The sequence below is a fragment of the Uranotaenia lowii genome, chromosome 3 (assembly GCF_029784155.1).
Source record: "Uranotaenia lowii strain MFRU-FL chromosome 3, ASM2978415v1, whole genome shotgun sequence".
Classification (NCBI taxonomy): Eukaryota; Metazoa; Arthropoda; class Insecta; order Diptera; family Culicidae; genus Uranotaenia; species Uranotaenia lowii.
In genome coordinates, this window is record NC_073693.1 from 113,495,674 (window position 1) to 113,514,109 (window position 18,436).

Genomic DNA, 18,436 nt, shown 5'->3' on the forward strand with positions numbered 1-18,436 from the left:
ATCGGCAGGCTTTGAACTCCAGCCGGTCATTGCTCTCGCCTCGCGCCTTTTCTTGCCTCGTCTAATTTGGTTGTTTCGCCGTTTTGCCTCTTCGCTTCGCTCAGGTAGCTTACGGTCTCTGGTGGTGAGTAGTGGAACCGGTAGTGATGGCTGCGTACTTTTCGCCTTCTGGTTAATGGTCTCGCCTTCCAGAGGAATAGTTCAACCCCCAGAAATCCCACTGCATACGATAAACTACAATCTACACACAAAATCGCTGAGACCTCTTTCGAGAGACTAGCAACGCTTACAGTTGTCCCGCTGAAGCGCACAAAAGAAGTGTGGAGTTACAAGTCGACAGTTCGATATCCAAGACCCATTAAGCTCGCCGGGGTTGGTCCCTGCAAAGGTTCAAAGGTTTCGTGAAGAGGAAGTCAACAAGGATCCTATCGAGTTTCAAGAGGTGTTGCAGGCTCCTGATCTGACAGCAAACCCACTCACTGTCGGCGGAGAGCAAAATATGTCAGAAAGGATTGACGGTTTTGTTCAACAAGAAAAGCCGTTCGTTGTAGAAGGTAAGCGCAGAAATGCAGCGCAAACGCTTTGGTCATCTCGGTTAGCAGCATCTGACAAAACTACCATCGATGGTCGACGGCTTGAAGGTGGAACACGTGAAGATGAGGTTTGCTCGAGAAAACGATTTATGTTTTTAGCGATCCGGATGGATGTAAAACGCACAGAAGGATGGAGCACTGAAGGTGTTTGGTCTATCACAAACCAAGGTGGACAACTGCCTAGCGTGGAAAAATTCTTTTCCATACCGTTTACGTTGAGGATTTTCTTATTTTTTCCAACGACCAGAGCCTGAAGAAAAATCTGATGGAATTCATAGGTCGACAGTTATGAAGGATCTTTGAGAGGCCCAAATATAGCCAACTTGACCGAGCTGATGGTGAACTCTGGATCAATCAGTTTCGGTTCCGTGCTCTACCACGAGAGACGAAATTCTGGAGGTGAAGTATATATGAGAAAGCTATGGGCTTCCTGATATATTTGGCTTTTCGCCGTTAACCAAGTTTTTCCAGTAACTAAAGCTGCCAATAAGAATTAAGGATCGCGGATTCTCGTTTCTCCTAGTTTTAAAAAGCGGATCTAGGGCCAGCCAATCATAAGGAAGGTTCTGGCATGGAACAATCAGTACCGAATGTAAAAGAAGTTTCGTTCCTCAAGTTGGGACGAAGAACGCATCACGGCGATTGTGACTCGAAATTGTAGTCGTTCGAAATGAAACGACATTTGAATTTATTTTATCTGATCGGTAAGATAGGGAAAAGCAAATTTTAATTTGAAAAAAATGTCACAAAATGTTTGAAGTAAAACTGATTTCTATCGTTTATTTTTATTAAGAGACAAACATTTTTAATCGTTGTTAACTAGTAAAGTTTTTGATAGTTTTTTTTCAGAATTATACTGTTATCACATGAAGTTTGAGGAATGAAAAAACGCTCTCATACACCACTGAATGAAATGATAACGCTAACGCGACCACAGATGCACGGATTCTTCTTCTGAAACCTCCAGCTCCCGCTCGCCTATGGTTCCAATCACAACTGGAACCGTGATCACGGAATGAGGATCCTGCAGAAAGAACGTATCTATTTCCAGTGCCACCTTCAGTTCGTAGCTCGTTTGGAGCAACTTGGCATAGCAGCTGGTCGGAGGCACCAATGGCACTTGCAGGTTATCTTCAGCCAGAACACCACCTTCCGGCAGCGTGATGCCTGGTGAAACATGTTTCCCGATCACTACACTTTCGACTCGCTGCCTGGGCTTGGGCGATCTGGCACTGTACGTTGTTTTCCGAATCAAGACGGTAGTAATTTTACGAATTTTTATATTTCTTCGACTATCTACCTGAATTAGAGCCGGTATGAGCTGCCCAGGAACGAAACCGTTGGAAATCAGCTGCACAGACATTGTAAGATTGCCCGAGGGAAGACACGGCCAGCAGCCTAGCGCTTTACTGTGAGTGGCTTTGATCGGCAACAGTAACTCTTCGTTTAGATCCAAATGTCGTAGCACTTGAAATGGGTAGTTATGACTTTTGGAAGGCTTCCAAGGTCGCTCCAGGGTTGCCGTCAGCGAGTAGCGTATGTGTCCGTCTGTGCCCTCGAATGAGGCGGGTATAGTTTCCGGCAAAGGACATGCAAACCCGTACGTATAACCACCGGCAGGAACGAAATCTAAGATAGGATTCAATAAAATTTCACTAAAGACTGTCAACCATTTTTAAAAACTAGTTTTCAAACCATTAATTTGTGCTAAAATAAGCTCCGAGTACAGGTATCGTTCCTTTCCACTGTAGATCGTACTGGAAGCTGCGTCGTTAACTTGAAACAAAAACTGCTCCAGATTTAGATATCGTCCCGATTCGCTATCGACCTCACTCCATTCCGTCTTGCCGACGCCACAGACGGACAATTTTATTCCTGCAGTTGGGCGATAAATTAGCATAAAATGAAGAGGAAAAAACGCTACTAACTTCTGTAGGAATGTTGAAAGTTCAAGAAAATCACTCACGTGAAACGCGAATCGTTTTGGTCAGAATCACAATCACCTCTCCTTTGACTTCCTGGCCCGGATAGAATACACCATCGGAATCACCGGTCAGGACAATCTCAACCTTAATTGTCATCCTAGGTGTAGCACTCACAATTTGTACGGTTGAAATCTTAAACTTTCGCTCGGCAGCAACATCTCTGCCTAGCTTGCACACGTGGTGGCGATTGGTGGATGGTGATTGTCTTTGAGGATGCTGTAGCGACATCGCATCGCCCAAGTTTTCTCGCCCCAGGTCGGCGCCAGTCAGTCTCGTTTGGGTTCACGATGCGGTACATTTTCGGGCAGTTTTGCCCGGTGTGCTTTCTTCATTTTGGCTCTCTAGGATAGCATGCCAAAACGTGAACCAGCCACCAGTCCGTGTTTGAGGTAATGTTCAATAAGACTTTACCATTTTCTAATTTGTTCGTTGTTTTTTTTTTGGAAAACTCCAATTTTTGCCACAAAACTGGTTGCATTTAATGGTGTAAGTAACTAAGCGCAAGAATGAGGCAATTACATTCTGATAAGATATTACCTATAGTTTTTTTTTAACTTTCAGAATTTAAACTTTTTTTTAGCTTTCATTATGAATATGATTGAGGGAAAAAGAAATGTAAAAAAGTGAGATAGTGTTTATACAATGAAATGAAAGAAATACAACCCAAAAACTTTTGTAGAAAACTGGTTGCTACTTTATACGCCTTGAGTTAGGCAACAAAGGTCCAATAATGTCTTTTTTCAAAACTTTAGATTGATTCTGCACAAATCCCATGATTAAATATGACCTTCGAAAGCTTCAATAACTTTTTCATTTTTTTCAAAATTTTCTTTCGGCCTGAAACAGGAAATTAAGAAAATAGGAATATTACTCTCTGGAGCCACTAGCTCGGAATATTCGATATTTTACATCATTTCAGCAATATTGATTACCATATTCTATCTTTACTTGCAAAACTGTAGCCATATGACCAAATTATGTGAAAAAAACGTAATCATTTAAGGTACAGCAGCAATCCCGGCGTTTTTTGCTTGAGCTATGAGAATGATAACTAGAAAATTTGATGTAAGTAAAAAAAAGAATTTTAAATTTGATAATTTTGAGCCAGGAAAAATTTGTTTAAAAAATGTGTAAAATTAGTGGTCAAAATCACAAAAATGACAAGATTTACAGAAATGACTCAAATGACAAAACTGACGAAATTAATAAAAATTCATAAAATGACAAAAATGACAAAAATGACAAAAATGACAAAAATTACAAAAATGACAAAAATGACAAAAATGACAAAAATGACAAAAATGACAAAAATGACAAAAATGACAAAAATGACAAAAATGACAAAAATGACAAAATTGGCAAAAATGACAAAAATTACAAAAATGACAAAAATGACAAAATTGACAAAAATTACAAAAATGACAAAACTGACGAAAATGACAAAAGTGACAAAAATGACAAAAATGACAAAAATGACAAAAATGACAAAAATGACAAAAATGACAAAAATGAAAAAAATGAAAAAAATGACAAAAATGACAAAAATGACAAAAATGACAAAAATGACAAAAATGACAAAAATGACAAAAATGACAAAAATGACAAAAATGACAAAAATGACAAAAATGACAAAAATGACAAAAATGACAGAAATGACAAAAATGACAAAAATGACAAAAATGACAAAAATGACAAAAATGACAAAAATGACAAAAATGACAAAAATGACAAAAATGACAAAAATGACAAAAATGACAAAAATGACAAAAATGACAAAAATGACAAAAATGACAAAAATGACAAAAATGACAAAAATGACAAAAATGACAAAAATGACAAAAATGACAAAAATGACAAAAATGACAAAAATGACAAAAATGACAAAAATGACAAAAATGACAAAAATGACAAAAATGACAAAAATGACAAAAATGACAAAAATGACAAAAATGACAAAAATGACAAAAATGACAAAAATGACAAAAATGACAAAAATGACAAAAATGACAAAAATGACAAAAATGACAAAAATGACAAAAATGACAAAAATGACAAAAATGACAAAAATGACAAAAATGACAAAAATGACAAAAATGACAAAAATGACAAAAATGACAAAAATGACAAAAATGACAAAAATGACAAAAATGACAAAAATGACAAAAATGACAAAAATGACAAAAATGACAAAAATGACAAAAATGACAAAAATGACAAAAATGACAAAAATGACAAAAATGACAAAAATGACAAAAATGACAAAAATGACAAAAATGACAAAAATGACAAAAATGACAAAAATGACAAAAATGACAAAAATGACAAAAATGACAAAAATGACAAAAATGACAAAAATGACAAAAATGACAAAAATGACAAAAATGACAAAAAAGACAAAAATTACAAAAATTACAAAAATTACAAAAATTACAAAACTGACAAAAGTGACGAAAATGACGAAAATGACAAAAATGACGAAAATGACAAAAATGACAAAACAGACAAAAATGACAAAAATGACAAAAAAAAAGAATTTTAAATTTGATAATTTTGAGCCAGGAAAAATTTGTTTAAAAAATGTGTAAAATTAGTGGTCAAAATCACAAAAATGACAAGATTTACAGAAATGACTCAAATGCCAAAACTGACGAAATTAATAAAAATTCATAAAATGACAAAAATTACAAAAATGACAAAAATGACAAAAATTACAAAAATTACAAAAATGACAAAAATGACAAAAATGACAAAAATGACAAAAATGACAAAAATGACAAAAATGACAAAAATGACAAAAATGACAAAAATGACAAAAATGACAAAAATGACAAAAATGACAAAAATGACAAAAATGACAAAAATGACAAAAATGACAAAAATGACAAAAATGACAAAATTGGCAAAAATGACAAAAATTACAAAAATGACAAAAATGACAAAAATGACAAAATTGACAAAAATTACAAAAATGACAAAACTGACGAAAATGACAAAAGTGACAAAAATGACAAAAATGACAAAAATGACAAAAATGACAAAAATGACAAAAATGACAAAAATGACAAAAATGACAAAAATGACAAAAATGACAAAAATGACAAAAATGACAAAAATGACAAAAATGAAAAAAATGACAAAAATGACAAAAATGACAAAAATGACAAAAATGCCAAAAATGACAAAAATGACAAAAATGACAAAAATGACAAAAATGACAAAAATGACAAAAATGACAAAATTGACAAAAATGACAAAAATGACAAAAATGACAAAAATGACAAAAATGACAAAAATGACAAAAATGACAAAAATGACAAAAATGACAAAAATGACAAAAATGACAAAAATGACAAAAATGACAAAAATGACAAAAATGACAAAAATGACAAAAATGACAAAAATGACAAAAATGACAAAAATGACAAAAATGACAAAAATGACAAAAATGACAAAAATGACAAAAATGACAAAAATGACAAAAATGACAAAAATGACAAAAATGACAAAAATGACAAAAATGACAAAAATGACAAAAATGACAAAAATGACAAAAATGACAAAACAGACAAAAATGACAAAAATGACAAAAATGACAAAAATGACAAAAATGACAAAAATGACAAAAATGACAAAAATGACAAAAATGACAAAAATGACAAAAATGACAATAATGACAAAAATGACAAAAATGACAAAAATGACAAAAATGACAAAAATGACAAAAATGACAAAAATGACAAAAATGACAAAAATGACAAAAATGACAAAAATGACAAAAATGACAAAAATGACAAAAATGACAAAAATGACAAAAATGACAAAAATGACAAAAATGACAAAAATGACAAAAATGACAAAAATGACAAAAATGACAAAAATGACAAGAATGACAAAAATGACAAAAATGACAAAAATGACAAAAATGACAAAAATGACAAAAATGACAAAAATGACAAAAATGACAAAAATGACAAAAATGACAAAAATGACAAAAATGACAAAAATGACAAAAATGACAAAAATGACAAAAATGACAAAAATGACAAAAATGACAAAAATGACAAAAATGACAAAAATGACAAAAATGACAAAAATGACAAAAATGACAAAAATGACAAAAATGACAAAAATGACAAAAATGACAAAAATGACAAAAATGACAAAAATGACAAAAATGACAAAAATGACAAAAATGACAAAAATGACAAAAATGACAAAAATGACAAAAATGACAAAAATGACAAAAATGACAAAAATGACAAAAATGACAAAAATGACAAAAATGACAAAAATGACAAAAATGACAAAAATGACAAAAATGACAAAAATGACAAAAATGACAAAAATGACAAAAATGACAAAAATGACAAAAAAGACAAAAATTACAAAAATTACAAAAATTACAAAAATTACAAAAATTACAAAACTGACAAAAGTGACGAAAATGACGAAAATGACAAAAATGACGAAAATGACGAAAATGACAAAAATGACAAAACAGACAAAAATGACAAAAATGACAAAAATGACAAAAATGACAAAAATAACAAAAATGACAAAAATGACAAAAATGACAAAAATGACAAAAATGACAAAAATGACAAAAATGACAAAAATGACAAAAATGACAAAAATGACAAAAATGACAAAAATGACAAAAATGACAAAAATGACAAAAATGACAAAAATGACAAAAATGACAAAAATGACAAAAATGACAAAAATGACAAAAATGACAAAAATGACAAAAATGACAAAAATGACAAAAATGACAAAAATGACAAAAATGACAAAAATGACAAAAATGACAAAAATGACAAAAATGACAAAAATGACAAAAATGACAAAAATGACAAAAATGACAAAAATGACAAAAATGACAAAAATGACAAAAATGATAAAAATGACAAAAATGACAAAAATAACAAAAATGACAAAAATGACTAAAATGACTAAAATGACTAAAATGACTAAAATGACTAAAATGACTAAAATGACAAAAATGACTAAAATGACAAAAATGACAAAAATGACAAAAATGACAAAAATGACAAAATTTACAAAATTTCCAAAATGACAAAAATGACAAAAATGACAGAAATGACAGAAATGACCAAAATGACAAAAATGACAAAAATGACGAAAATGACAAAAATGACAAAAATGACAAAACTGACAAAAATGACAAAAATAATAAAAATGATAAAATTGACAAAAAATACAGAATTGACAAAAATGACAAAAATGACAAAAATAAAAAAAAAAAGACAAAATTGACAAAAATGATAAAAATGATAAAAAATTACTAAATTGACAACAACGATAGGAATGACAAAAATGATATAATTGAACAAACGAATAAAATCACTGTTTTCAGAAGCAATGATTATACCGAATCAAAAAAAATGAGAAAAATTACGCATTTTTTATTTATTTTAATCTTGTTGTTATTTTATAGTAGCAATTCAGGCGTTTGTTTTGCACGAATTTTATGTTTTTTCTTATTTACAAAGACAAGATCAGTGTTGGGAAAATCTTCAAAACTACTTTTTAACATTGTTTGAAGCAACATTTCAACCAAAAGAAGAGGAATAACACCTAACCTTGAATTTGCTAGACCATGCGTTAAAGAGTAGGTACCTATTTCGATTGCAATTGAAGCGAAAGAAGTCTGGAAACAACCTGTTTACGTTTATGTAGCTCACCTTTGGCTGGCATTGATGAATGGCCAGTAGACACGCCATTTGAATGAATTATTTTACTACGACGTTTCTCTATGAGAGTTTCACACTCACTCGAAGAAGGCATATTTCATAATCGGCATTGCACATGCGTATGAATCTGCCCCATTCCTTCCCCCAGATTGTTTTGGAAGGAAGTTTTGGGATGCATCCGACGTATGAAAGCTGGCAATGACCACCCACCTCAGGCAGCAGCCACCCAAAATCTTTTGCCCTCCCCTCATATGAACACAACCAACACATTTGAGATTTTTTTACTCTCTCAAAGAAAGCGCTTCCCGACTGTTGCGCCTGAAGGGTATGCAACACCGTTCCATCTAATCAGTCTCCTTTTATCATCCAGTGTTAACGACGAAACGAACGCCCTAGTTGAGCAAGGCCACATCATATCCTTCGCTGCATGATCGCAGCTTCCCGCATCCTATCCGAATCCGTCATCGATCTCTGGCACCACAGCATCATTGTTTTTCATTCATCAGTGTAGAGTTATCATAAAGTAGAGTAGTGAATCGTGCGTTTTTCTTCCATCCCATCACTGCTGCATAATGCCAACCACCTGTAAATTTCGACTGCGAAACGATGCCAATAAGGTGTACTATTGTGGAGAAAAGCTGGACGGCAGTGTCGACCTTACTTTTACGGAAACGAAAAAAGTAAACGGTAATTCAAATGAGGTTTTATTTCAAGTTCAAGTAGGAATATTTCGAAACACAATAACCAATAGGGGGAATGTTGGAAATTTTTATCTCCAAGGACCTCAATCGTTCAGAGAGTGGACAAATGGAGGAAAACCCATCCATCAGGCAGCAACAGTGGAAGTGGGTTGGGTAAAAATGGGCGCGACTGTCTGGCGTGCGAAAAAGATGGCATACCTTGCAGGCGCAAATGCAATCCAAAAAAAATTGACGAGAGGAAATTGCGGGAAGGAAGTTGAAACCCATTGACGGCGTTTTTACGAAATTTATTGTAAAATCATAAACCTGGAAGGCATACGATTCTGAATCATTTCGACATCATGTTTGATTAAATGTACTGTACTATATAAACGATGTTGTTATAGTAAAATGGAATACATCAGCAAATGCCAGAAATGTATTCTTTATATTTAAATCAACTATATACGGTTACATTCACACCTTGTGGCTGTTTTAATATTATGAAATATTACTTTTTTCAGAAATTTTCATTCTGTTATATTTTAAAATCATCAACTATGTTTGGCTCTTTAAATAAGTTTAAAGTTATAGGAATTAAATATGATTTTCATACATAGGATACTTGAAAAAACTTTTGAAGAATATTGGATAATATTTTAATGATTTTACTCTACATTAAGGTTGCCAGAATTTTTTCAGCACGTATCCGGGCCGGACAAACCGGGCAATTTTTATATAAAAACCTGGCAAAATCCGGGCATTCGATTTCACATTGACGACTATAAATCCGGGTAATATCCGGGCAAATTTTCTCAAAACTCAGAAATTCCTCAACAAAAATCAAGAAAAAAAAAATGATTTTTTTTTTATCAAAACTCATTTTGAACCGTATTTTAGGCTTCCAAAAAGCCTTGCTCAATAAATTTCGTTTTGAAGGTGTTTGTTTTTTTTTTTAATTTGCCAAATAAAGTGAATAAATCCGGGCAAAATCCGGGCATTTTTCAATGATATCCGGGCAACCGGGCCGGGCCGGACTGTTCTCAAATTTAGTATTAAATATCCTGACAAACCCGGATAAAACCGGGCAATCTGGCAACCTTACTCTACATCCAGAAACGACAATTATTTTTTTAATTTTAATGTCCACCATGTTTCTACTAGAGAAATTCGATGCAAACTACCGTTTTAGATAACCTCCAATCTTTGATTTCTCTGCTGAGCGATCCCTCAGCCTTGCTTGGTGGTGCCATGTACGGTGATATTTGGAAGAAATTCATCGATGATACCAATCTCGTATCCTAGAATGGTCGAATTACTTAACCATTGGAAAAGACGGTGTCCTCGAGATTAGTTTTGTCGGCTGGCTTTGATTAGTCCTATCGAGCGGAGGAACAATATCCATCCTTGTGGTGATCGTCTGGTGGCCCGTCTTGCAAGTAACGGGTAGACAAGGGCAGTCTTTGACATAAATAGTGTGGGTCTTCACATGGATGATGTGCGATTTTGTTTACGTGCTTGTTATTTGCACCTTTTTCGATCATTTTGTTGTCTTGTTTGACGTGATGATCCGATTACATTCCTCCAATAGGTATTCCAGTGTCGGAGTGGTTCCATCCAGCTTATTACTCTTTCGTGTCCTGATGACTCCATCACGTGGTGACTTGATCGTTGAAGAGCTTCGTCATCCGGAACGCTTCACAATGTTTGTTGATGGAAGTCGCGTAGGAGAAAGAATCATCAGCATCGTTCTTGACGTACTATGCGAGCGTACAGGCGAGATTTTTTTCTTCCGAAAAGTTTTCCAATTCTCAACGATTCCTCGAAATAGAATTCTCGGGGGTGCTTTGGTAAGAAGCGTTCCTAAAACAGCGTGCAATCTTGCGGAGAAGCAACCTCACCTTCGCGTTGCCGTCCAACTGTTTGCTGTCTTCCTTAAAAATGTCTTCAAGGCACGCATACCTGTGTTAAAAAAAAATATTCCGCCGTCAGAATCTTACCGTAGCTTATCCATATTTACCAGTTGCGAGGGACTCGATGATTCGCTCACTGCCAGCCGAATTGATGTTTGTGGTTTTTCCGTTGGAGTTCTGCAATCTACCGCTGACGGTTTTCTAGTTTGTTTCTGCGTAGCCATGACAGCAAGTCATGGCTATCTTGACTATTCCTCAATAAGTCCACAAAAATTTATAGTTCGAATATTTAATTAACCTTCTTCATCCAACAGGAATCAAATTGATCATTGCCGGTGTTGCCCACATCAAATGGCTACAGTACAGGGGACCAAACCGATACAGCACCACTTTCAAGGGAAGTGAAGCATGTCTGCATTCCGAAATAGATCTGCTCAGAGCTGAAGGTAATCTACGCATTGTACGTGCTATATGAAATAATATAACTGTTGAAACTGTTTGCTTTAATTTTTTTTAAGGTGAAACAACGGATGTTCCAGCGGGGAAGCATACCTATAGTTTCGACTGTTTCCTGCCGGAAACGCTTCCTACCACCTTCGAAGGCAAGCACGGCCGGATTCAATACATCCTAACGGTGATCTTGCAACGATCCTGGAAGGCGGATAAAATTTTTACCATCGAATTCATCGTATTGCGCAACGTCGATCTCAACTTAGAACCTACCTCGATTCGTGGCCCGGCCCGGGCCGAAATAAGCAAATCGTTTCGCTGCTGGCCTTGTAGAACCGGTCCATTATTGGTGACTCTGCAAGCCCCAGTGACTGGCTATGTAGCGGGCCAACGTATTGCGGTGATGTTAGAAATACACAACGAAAGTAGTTCCAAAATTCAAGTTGTACATTTGAAACTGGTCATGGTCGTTTCCTATACCAGCGATACTCCTCGGGCGAAGATCAAAAGCGATCGCGAGGATGTAGTCAATATAGAGGTCGAACAGTTCGAAGATTTGGGCGATGGGTGCAAATACGAGGAAAATTTGCTAATACCTGAACTGCCGGCCACAACCCCCAGTGACAGTTGCTGTAAGAAGATCAAAATCGACTACGAACTGGAAGCGGAACTCGAGGTAGGAGCCGTCCATCAGGTAATGAAACTGACCATCCCGATCACCATTGGAACCGTACCGCTTAACTGTGACCGCCGGGAATCGACCATCGTTGAGCTGGAAACCTAAGAAACTACGAACACAATCGCAAAGCTCTGTTTTATTTGAAGCGTTTTGTACTCAATGTTAACATTTATGAAATCAGATTATCTTGTATGATGTTTTGCAAAGTGTCTAAACTTGCTTGTTAAATCGTTAAAAATATATCACAAAACGGCTAAGCGAGTTTGGTTGTTGTTATCCGATGACGTCCAAGAACTGATACAAAGGTTCGAAATACATCAAAACAAATTTTGAATCATTCCCTAAAGCCTGGAATGCAAAAATGATCCATTTCATATGGTCAGGTCAGAGTGGGTACAAATCTATGCTGAAAGCAACAGATTTGTGGAGTTTTATTTCTTATTTCCATTGCCGCTTGACGCTGCCTGGCTGGCAAGAACAACTCAGGCGCGCGAAATAGACACGAATCGGATCTATTTTTAATTCCCATGTCAAGAAGATGAACTGCGGCTGCTGTACACAAATGGTCGAAAAAAAACAGTTTCTTCCATTTGTTTTTTTTTTTTGCTGAAATCTGCTGTTGGATTGCAACCGTGATTCGTTTACATTTGTCGCCCAACGATCGACGAAACGCGATCAAGTACCTATTCGACAGTGCCCCGGACGGATATCGATAGAACATTAGTGTCGCGAAACGCCAGGACGATGGTTTTCGAAGAGTTAAGGCTTTGCAGCTCAGTGCCGAGTTCTCCCGTTTCGACCTCGCCAAAGATAGCGATCGTGCTGGGCAATCAGGATGGTGTGTTTGTTTCGGGAGGAGCGGTCACCGGCGAGGTTGTGCTTACCTTGAAAAAAGCAGCCGAGATCAACGGTTGGTAGTTTCAACAGTGGAATGTGATTTTTGAGATGTTGTTCAACTTTTTTAACGTTCATAGGGTTGAAGCTCAAAATTACCGGCGCTGGAAGTACCAAGTGGCGGGAAAGCTTCGGACGATCAACGATCACATTCAAGGGTGAAGAAAGTTATTTGAACATCGAACAGCATCTAGTGGATTTCAAAAGTGAGTAGAGAAAGAATTTCTTAGTAATGAACTGATTATAAAACTTAACTGTTGTGAAAGCTTATTGCTAAATTACACAAAAAATCAGTCAATATAAATAAATCAACAACAACCTGAACATTTGCCAACAGTCGTTGAATAAGAAGCATCACAGGGAACAGGTGTCTCACATTTCAAGTGCAACAGTTCAAGTGCAACAGATGACAGTGTAGTAGTATAGTATTATCACACCAATTTTTTAAATTTTGTTGGTTCGCACTTGTTTACAAACCACATTTCTTATGACTCAGTATTTCTCTTGATAAAAGTTAATAAAATTAACATTAAATAGCTTAACTTATTGACTATCTTCAATGTTGTTGGTTTGCTTTACTATGGAGGCGGTCAGGGTAGATTTAAGTATAGATACTGTGATTACTGATTATTCTCGCAGGTTTTAGAAACGTCCCGGTTCTAAAGCTTTGGTAAACGCATCCGCAAGCTGGTTACCTGTTCCCATTGCTGCGATCTTTAGCCTTCCGTGTGCCACATGATCTTGCAAGGAACGCTGTTTGACATCACTTACATCACACGCTATTTTTCAGTGTTTGTGATCATCGCAATGCTGTCACGATTTTTCTCTAAAAACATGAACGGATGACAATGCAATATCGAATACCTACTTTGAAGATATAACCGCTCACGGATTTTTGATCGAGCCTTCTTGAACCAACGCCGTAACTAGAGGGGTAAAATGAGTCGGGAAGAGTGGCGGCCAACTTCAGCTGTCGAACAAGGTCTTGGAAGAGTTTCAAATGGTTCTCAACTGACGATCCTTCAACCTTTTGGCTTCATATTTTGCTTTCTGATGAAGGTTCTCAACCAAACGGATTTCTTCGTACAAACGTATTCCAAGCCTGTCGAAATTTCCTTAGACGTCTTCTTGTCCCGTAACTCCCGTAAGAGGTCTAGCAGTTCATGATGAATAAAAGAAAATAGCAAAAATGTCGCCTCTCCGCCCCATTCAGAAACTTGACACATTCAGCTATAACCACCGAGGGATCATTCTTGATCACGTATGACGGATTCACAGATTTCTAATATGCTTCCACTTGGAAGCGCCAATTATCATAGCCTGTGCTTTGAGATGACCAACAAACATTAAAAGGGAGTGATGATAAAATACACATTTCATAATAGGAGGTTTTATATGAGGAAAGAAATGAAACACGTCTACTACAGTCGGTAGTCAACCCAAAAGAGAAAGATACATTTATTCAATCGGCTTACATACTTTTTACATTATGAGCACAGCTCTCTCAATGTCGACTGTTATCGACTTCGTTCCCAGAAGGGGTTTTCTAACAAGTCGAAACATCCATAACGTGGACACTACAACTCCTCCACCCTTAGACGAAAATATCTGATCATCTTAAAATAACAATAGTATTTTTTTTAACTAACTGTATACTCATAATTCTTAATACATTTTAAAAGTGTTTCGAAAACTCTTTACTTCGCTATTTCGTTTTTACTCTGATATCCAGAACATGGACATTTGATTCTTGATAATCATCATGTTATACAAATATCTATCCTACTAATAATTAATCATTTTGTATTAATTTTTTTTAAACAAATATTGCTATTATATTTTCTTCTTTGTTGCTGTTTAACCTACTACTATTATCCCCCTGAAAATCGAAAAAACGACAAGAAAGTCATTTCTTTTCAGGGTTTACATAACTTCACTCATTCTCTGGTTGTTGAAACATGCAAGAGTTCTGGATGAATAAATTTACCTTAACCAAGATAATACTGCTGGTTCAGTCTACAGATAGTTTCGTTTTGGAAAAAAAAAAGATTTGCTTTCCAGCCACTCGTAGCTTCTGAACGGTGCTTATGAGCAAAACTCATCCTTCAAGCGACCAATAGTGAAACTTTCAAAAATCACCTTCACTAAACGTAAATGTAATCAAATTTCACGTCAATCTCTTTTTCATGATCAATGTAGATCTGAAGTGGTTTCTGAGATCGTAATGATTCTGCGACTCAAGGGGACACTCAAAACAAATTGAATAAGATAGATATTTATCAACCAAAAAATATCACCCCTTTTTTTTTAAAAAAAAAGAAGCACTGATTTTGTAAGATATTTGCCCAAACAAAAAGATACAACATACATCGTAAATCAACTTCGAATACTCTCGTTGAATATTGTCGGCGAACTGTTGTGGCACATAAGCAAAAAAATGATAAGTTGAACATTGCATTAATTTTTTTTTTTTTAATTATTATATCTTAAATTGGTATAAAAAGCAAAATCAGCAAAATCACAAAATGTATAAAAAAACACAAAAAAAATCGTAAAAATATCACAGTTCAATCTCAGTTAAAATTATATAAACACGACACGTACACACCGGGTTGCTAGACAGGTATGCTCTCACGGAAGTAAAAAAAACTTATTCTTTCGTGCAAAAATCCATCGTGGAAAATTCCAAAAACAAAACACTAAAACACAAAAAAAACACCTTCGCAGCAGCAGATACTTAAGAGTTAAAATCCTTCTCGTCTCGAGCACGTAACAGTATAACTGTGAGTTAGAAATAAACAGCGGTTTTCGCCAGATGTTAGCAGCCAATCCTCGCCTCGGGGATCAGGAAAACCATAAATGGCACAATCGTTAATACATATCTGGTTCCACCAACCGATTCAGCACCAACTTTTCTTTTGCAGTTCTCTTCTAAAACACGGCATTGTTGAAAAAAAATCCATTGCGTGTTCGATGTAACACAATAGACACTGATTACTGACGGCTACAAAATCATCCTTCTCACTGCTCACCACTGCTGAATAATGCTGCCTGTGAATGAGTTCTCATTTCATGAGGTAATTTAGTGAGAGCCCATCACAAAATGTTTGGCCAAGCATGTAGCTGAAAAGAGATACGGGAAGGAACGCACTCCTAAAAAACAGCTGAAGAGAAAAGAATAAAACTGTATGTATCATAAAATGCTGGACGAAAAAAAAACCAAAATGGTGAATTAAACCACAAATAAAATGTGCTTTTCACACAAAACTTCGGAAAAAATGTGTTTTCAACCAAATTTCCGACAAAAAAAAAAACTGTTGCCAAAAAAAAACATTCACGAAACAAATTTGAACCAAAATTTGAGATTCAAACATCACGAAATAGCTCAACTAGAGGTTTTCGCCACCATTACAGTCTATGACTGAAAATTCTGCTTACATCACTCAGTTTGTCACTATGTAATATATAATTAAAACTTACGCTTCATACTTTCCGCAGAAAATGAAAAAAAAAAACATAATTTCATCCTCGTCGCCAGTTGAGATGACCAACAAACATTAAAAGGGAGTGATGATAAAATACACATTTCATAATAGGAGGTTTTATATGAGGAAAGAAATGAAACACGTCTACTACAGTCGGTAGTCAACCCAAAAGAGAAAGATACATTTATTCAATCGGCTTACATACTTTTTACATTATGAGCACAGCTCTCTCAATGTCGACTGTTATCGACTTCGTTCCCAGAAGGGGTTTTCTAACAAGTCGAAACATCCATAACGTGGACACTACATGCTTGAGAACTGCGAGTTCCTGTGGACCGGATCTTTGCGTGCGTCACCCATAACCTCTTGATGGAAGATATCAGAGCTTCCATCCAACGAAAATTATAATCTTCAAAAAGTTATCATGACTATAGGTGAACATTTTTCAAGGCTCCTCTATCGATATAACCTGATCTTCGCAATCCAATTAGTTTTATCCATAACAAATTATTTATTTTAACAAATTTTAAGCTGCTTATTAAATCGAGGCCTACTTCTACCGCACTCATTTCATACAATAATGTTAATCAAACAATCAAGAAATAATTCAGTGCATTATTCCAATTGAGCATTAATTCGGAAGGGATTCTTCATTCTAACCTCTTTTGTCCACAGATAAGTCAACTATTCTTCAAGCTGGATTCTACACCTACCAATTTCGAATCGCTCTTCCCGGTGACCTTCCCACTTGGATGGAGAAAGATTTCGCCACCATTCGTTACACCATGGAAGCGGTCTTGGAATACTCGGAACAGCGAACATCATGTTCTAGTAAAATTTTGCGAATCCTCGGACGCACCGATTTCCACGGAACGAATCAACAGCCATTTGAAATCGTCCAGAACAAAAAGATCGGATTTTGGCGGCCAAAAAATCTGCAAGTAACGTTTGCTCTGCCCGGCACCGGGTTTCTTCCCGGCCAGAATATTCCGCTCCTCGTGCAGTTCGCTTCGGATTGCGATACCAAAATTCGTAAAATGATACTCATGCTCATACAGTACAACTCGTACCACACGCAACTTCCTCAGGCGAGAATCAAGCACGAGAAAGTTGTGCTACAGGAAGCCCTGTTCACCAGCATACAGCTGACAACGAAACCGACCTGCATCCGGTGTTACCTGAGGGTTCCGGCTACGACGGCCACCACTTTTAGCTCGGACCTCTTCAAAATCAACTACAAACTGGTGGTCCAAGTTTATACCGGCTTTGTGAGGCCAAAATTTTTACTTTGTGAATCAATCACTGTAGGAAGAATATGAAAGGGAGTATACTATTGAACAGCATGCAGCTAAACTTCAGGGAATAGTGCACATTGTTATAAGAAGAACATTGTCTTCTAAAAAAACATTCCGTATGTGTTTTGCAAAATATGATACCTTCACAAACCAAAAGTTATCGAATGAAAGTTTTCCTTCAGCTGTGAAAATTGTTGTATTGATTTTTTATTTAAATATTAAAAACTCCCGCTAAGTGAAAATTTTTCACTATTAAAAGAACCATTAGAATTGTAAACTTGAATCGAAAAAAAAAACAAATAAGTTTTTAAGCTTGTCTAGTCATTTCAGAATATCTATGTGTGAAGCCTTTTTTTTCACATTTTGAAAGTACTTTTGATTCTGAAAATTTATAAGTAATTGAGGTTTTATCACGATGCTCTATTTTAAAGGAGCCCTATGTATTTTTTATAAATTGTAAAATAAATTGTTTCTAATAGTAAGTAGTTATTTAATTATTTAATTTAATTCCCTTTTTCTAAGTGGATCTCTTAAAAGGAAACTTCTTTTCCACTGAGATTCACTTTTAGTGTTATTTGTTTTGCTTAAAGTTACATTACCTCGCACATTAAATTTAAAAAAATGAGTTCTCGGCATGAGTAAATTTTGAACGCGATCCTAATTTCTTTTCTCTTAGCTGCCAGACGTGCCGAGAACTGATGAGTCCATTACCAGGAGGCTCAATTTGAATTTTTTGGTGTGGCGGGCC

The 18,436-nt window shown here is 35.5% G+C and overlaps 3 protein-coding genes across 3 annotated transcripts; 2 read left to right on the forward strand and 1 right to left on the reverse strand.

The window, feature by feature from the left end:
• Positions 1-1,444: 1,444 nt before the first annotated feature.
• Positions 1,445-2,934, reverse strand: LOC129757660 (arrestin domain-containing protein 2-like). Its single transcript, XM_055754942.1, has 3 exons — positions 2,560-2,934; positions 2,289-2,468; positions 1,445-2,222 (listed from the first exon to the last, which is right to left on the reverse strand). The coding sequence occupies exons 1-3, from the start codon at positions 2,804-2,806 to the stop codon at positions 1,516-1,518; spliced, it is 1,134 nt and encodes a 377-aa protein (XP_055610917.1). The 5' UTR covers positions 2,807-2,934; the 3' UTR covers positions 1,445-1,515.
• Positions 2,935-8,662: 5,728 nt separating this feature from the next.
• LOC129757663 (arrestin domain-containing protein 3-like) lies at positions 8,663-12,262 on the forward strand. The gene is made up of 3 exons (XM_055754947.1): positions 8,663-8,979; positions 11,200-11,331; positions 11,404-12,262. Exons 1-3 carry the CDS (start codon positions 8,865-8,867, stop codon positions 12,117-12,119), a joined length of 963 nt encoding a protein of 320 aa, XP_055610922.1. The 5' UTR covers positions 8,663-8,864; the 3' UTR covers positions 12,120-12,262.
• A 411-nt stretch (positions 12,263-12,673) lies between these two features.
• LOC129757664 (uncharacterized) lies at positions 12,674-18,047 on the forward strand. Its single transcript, XM_055754948.1, has 3 exons — positions 12,674-12,924; positions 12,989-13,114; positions 17,069-18,047. The coding sequence occupies exons 1-3, from the start codon at positions 12,759-12,761 to the stop codon at positions 17,710-17,712; spliced, it is 936 nt and encodes a 311-aa protein (XP_055610923.1). The 5' UTR covers positions 12,674-12,758; the 3' UTR covers positions 17,713-18,047.
• Positions 18,048-18,436: the final 389 nt, after the last annotated feature.

Bases quoted from the DNA above. Each gene is read 5' to 3' on its own strand.
- LOC129757660 (XM_055754942.1), bottom strand. From the start codon at position 2,806: ATGTCGCTACAGCATCCTCAAAGACAATCACCATCCACCAATCGCCAC. The intron at 2,469-2,559 runs GTGAGTGATTTT...GCCCAACTGCAG, and splicing joins CAAAACGATTCGCGTTTCAC to GAATAAAATTGTCCGTCTGT. The intron at 2,223-2,288 runs GTTTGAAAACTA...ATCCTATCTTAG, and splicing joins TATTTTAGCACAAATTAATG to ATTTCGTTCCTGCCGGTGGT.
- LOC129757663 (XM_055754947.1), top strand. From the start codon at position 8,865: ATGCCAACCACCTGTAAATTTCGACTGCGAAACGATGCCAATAAGGTG. The intron at 8,980-11,199 runs GTAATTCAAATG...TTCATCCAACAG, and splicing joins GGAAACGAAAAAAGTAAACG to GAATCAAATTGATCATTGCC. The intron at 11,332-11,403 runs GTAATCTACGCA...ATTTTTTTTAAG, and splicing joins AGATCTGCTCAGAGCTGAAG to GTGAAACAACGGATGTTCCA.
- LOC129757664 (XM_055754948.1), top strand. From the start codon at position 12,759: ATGGTTTTCGAAGAGTTAAGGCTTTGCAGCTCAGTGCCGAGTTCTCCC. The intron at 12,925-12,988 runs GTTGGTAGTTTC...TAACGTTCATAG, and splicing joins AAAAGCAGCCGAGATCAACG to GGTTGAAGCTCAAAATTACC. The intron at 13,115-17,068 runs GTGAGTAGAGAA...TTTTGTCCACAG, and splicing joins GCATCTAGTGGATTTCAAAA to ATAAGTCAACTATTCTTCAA.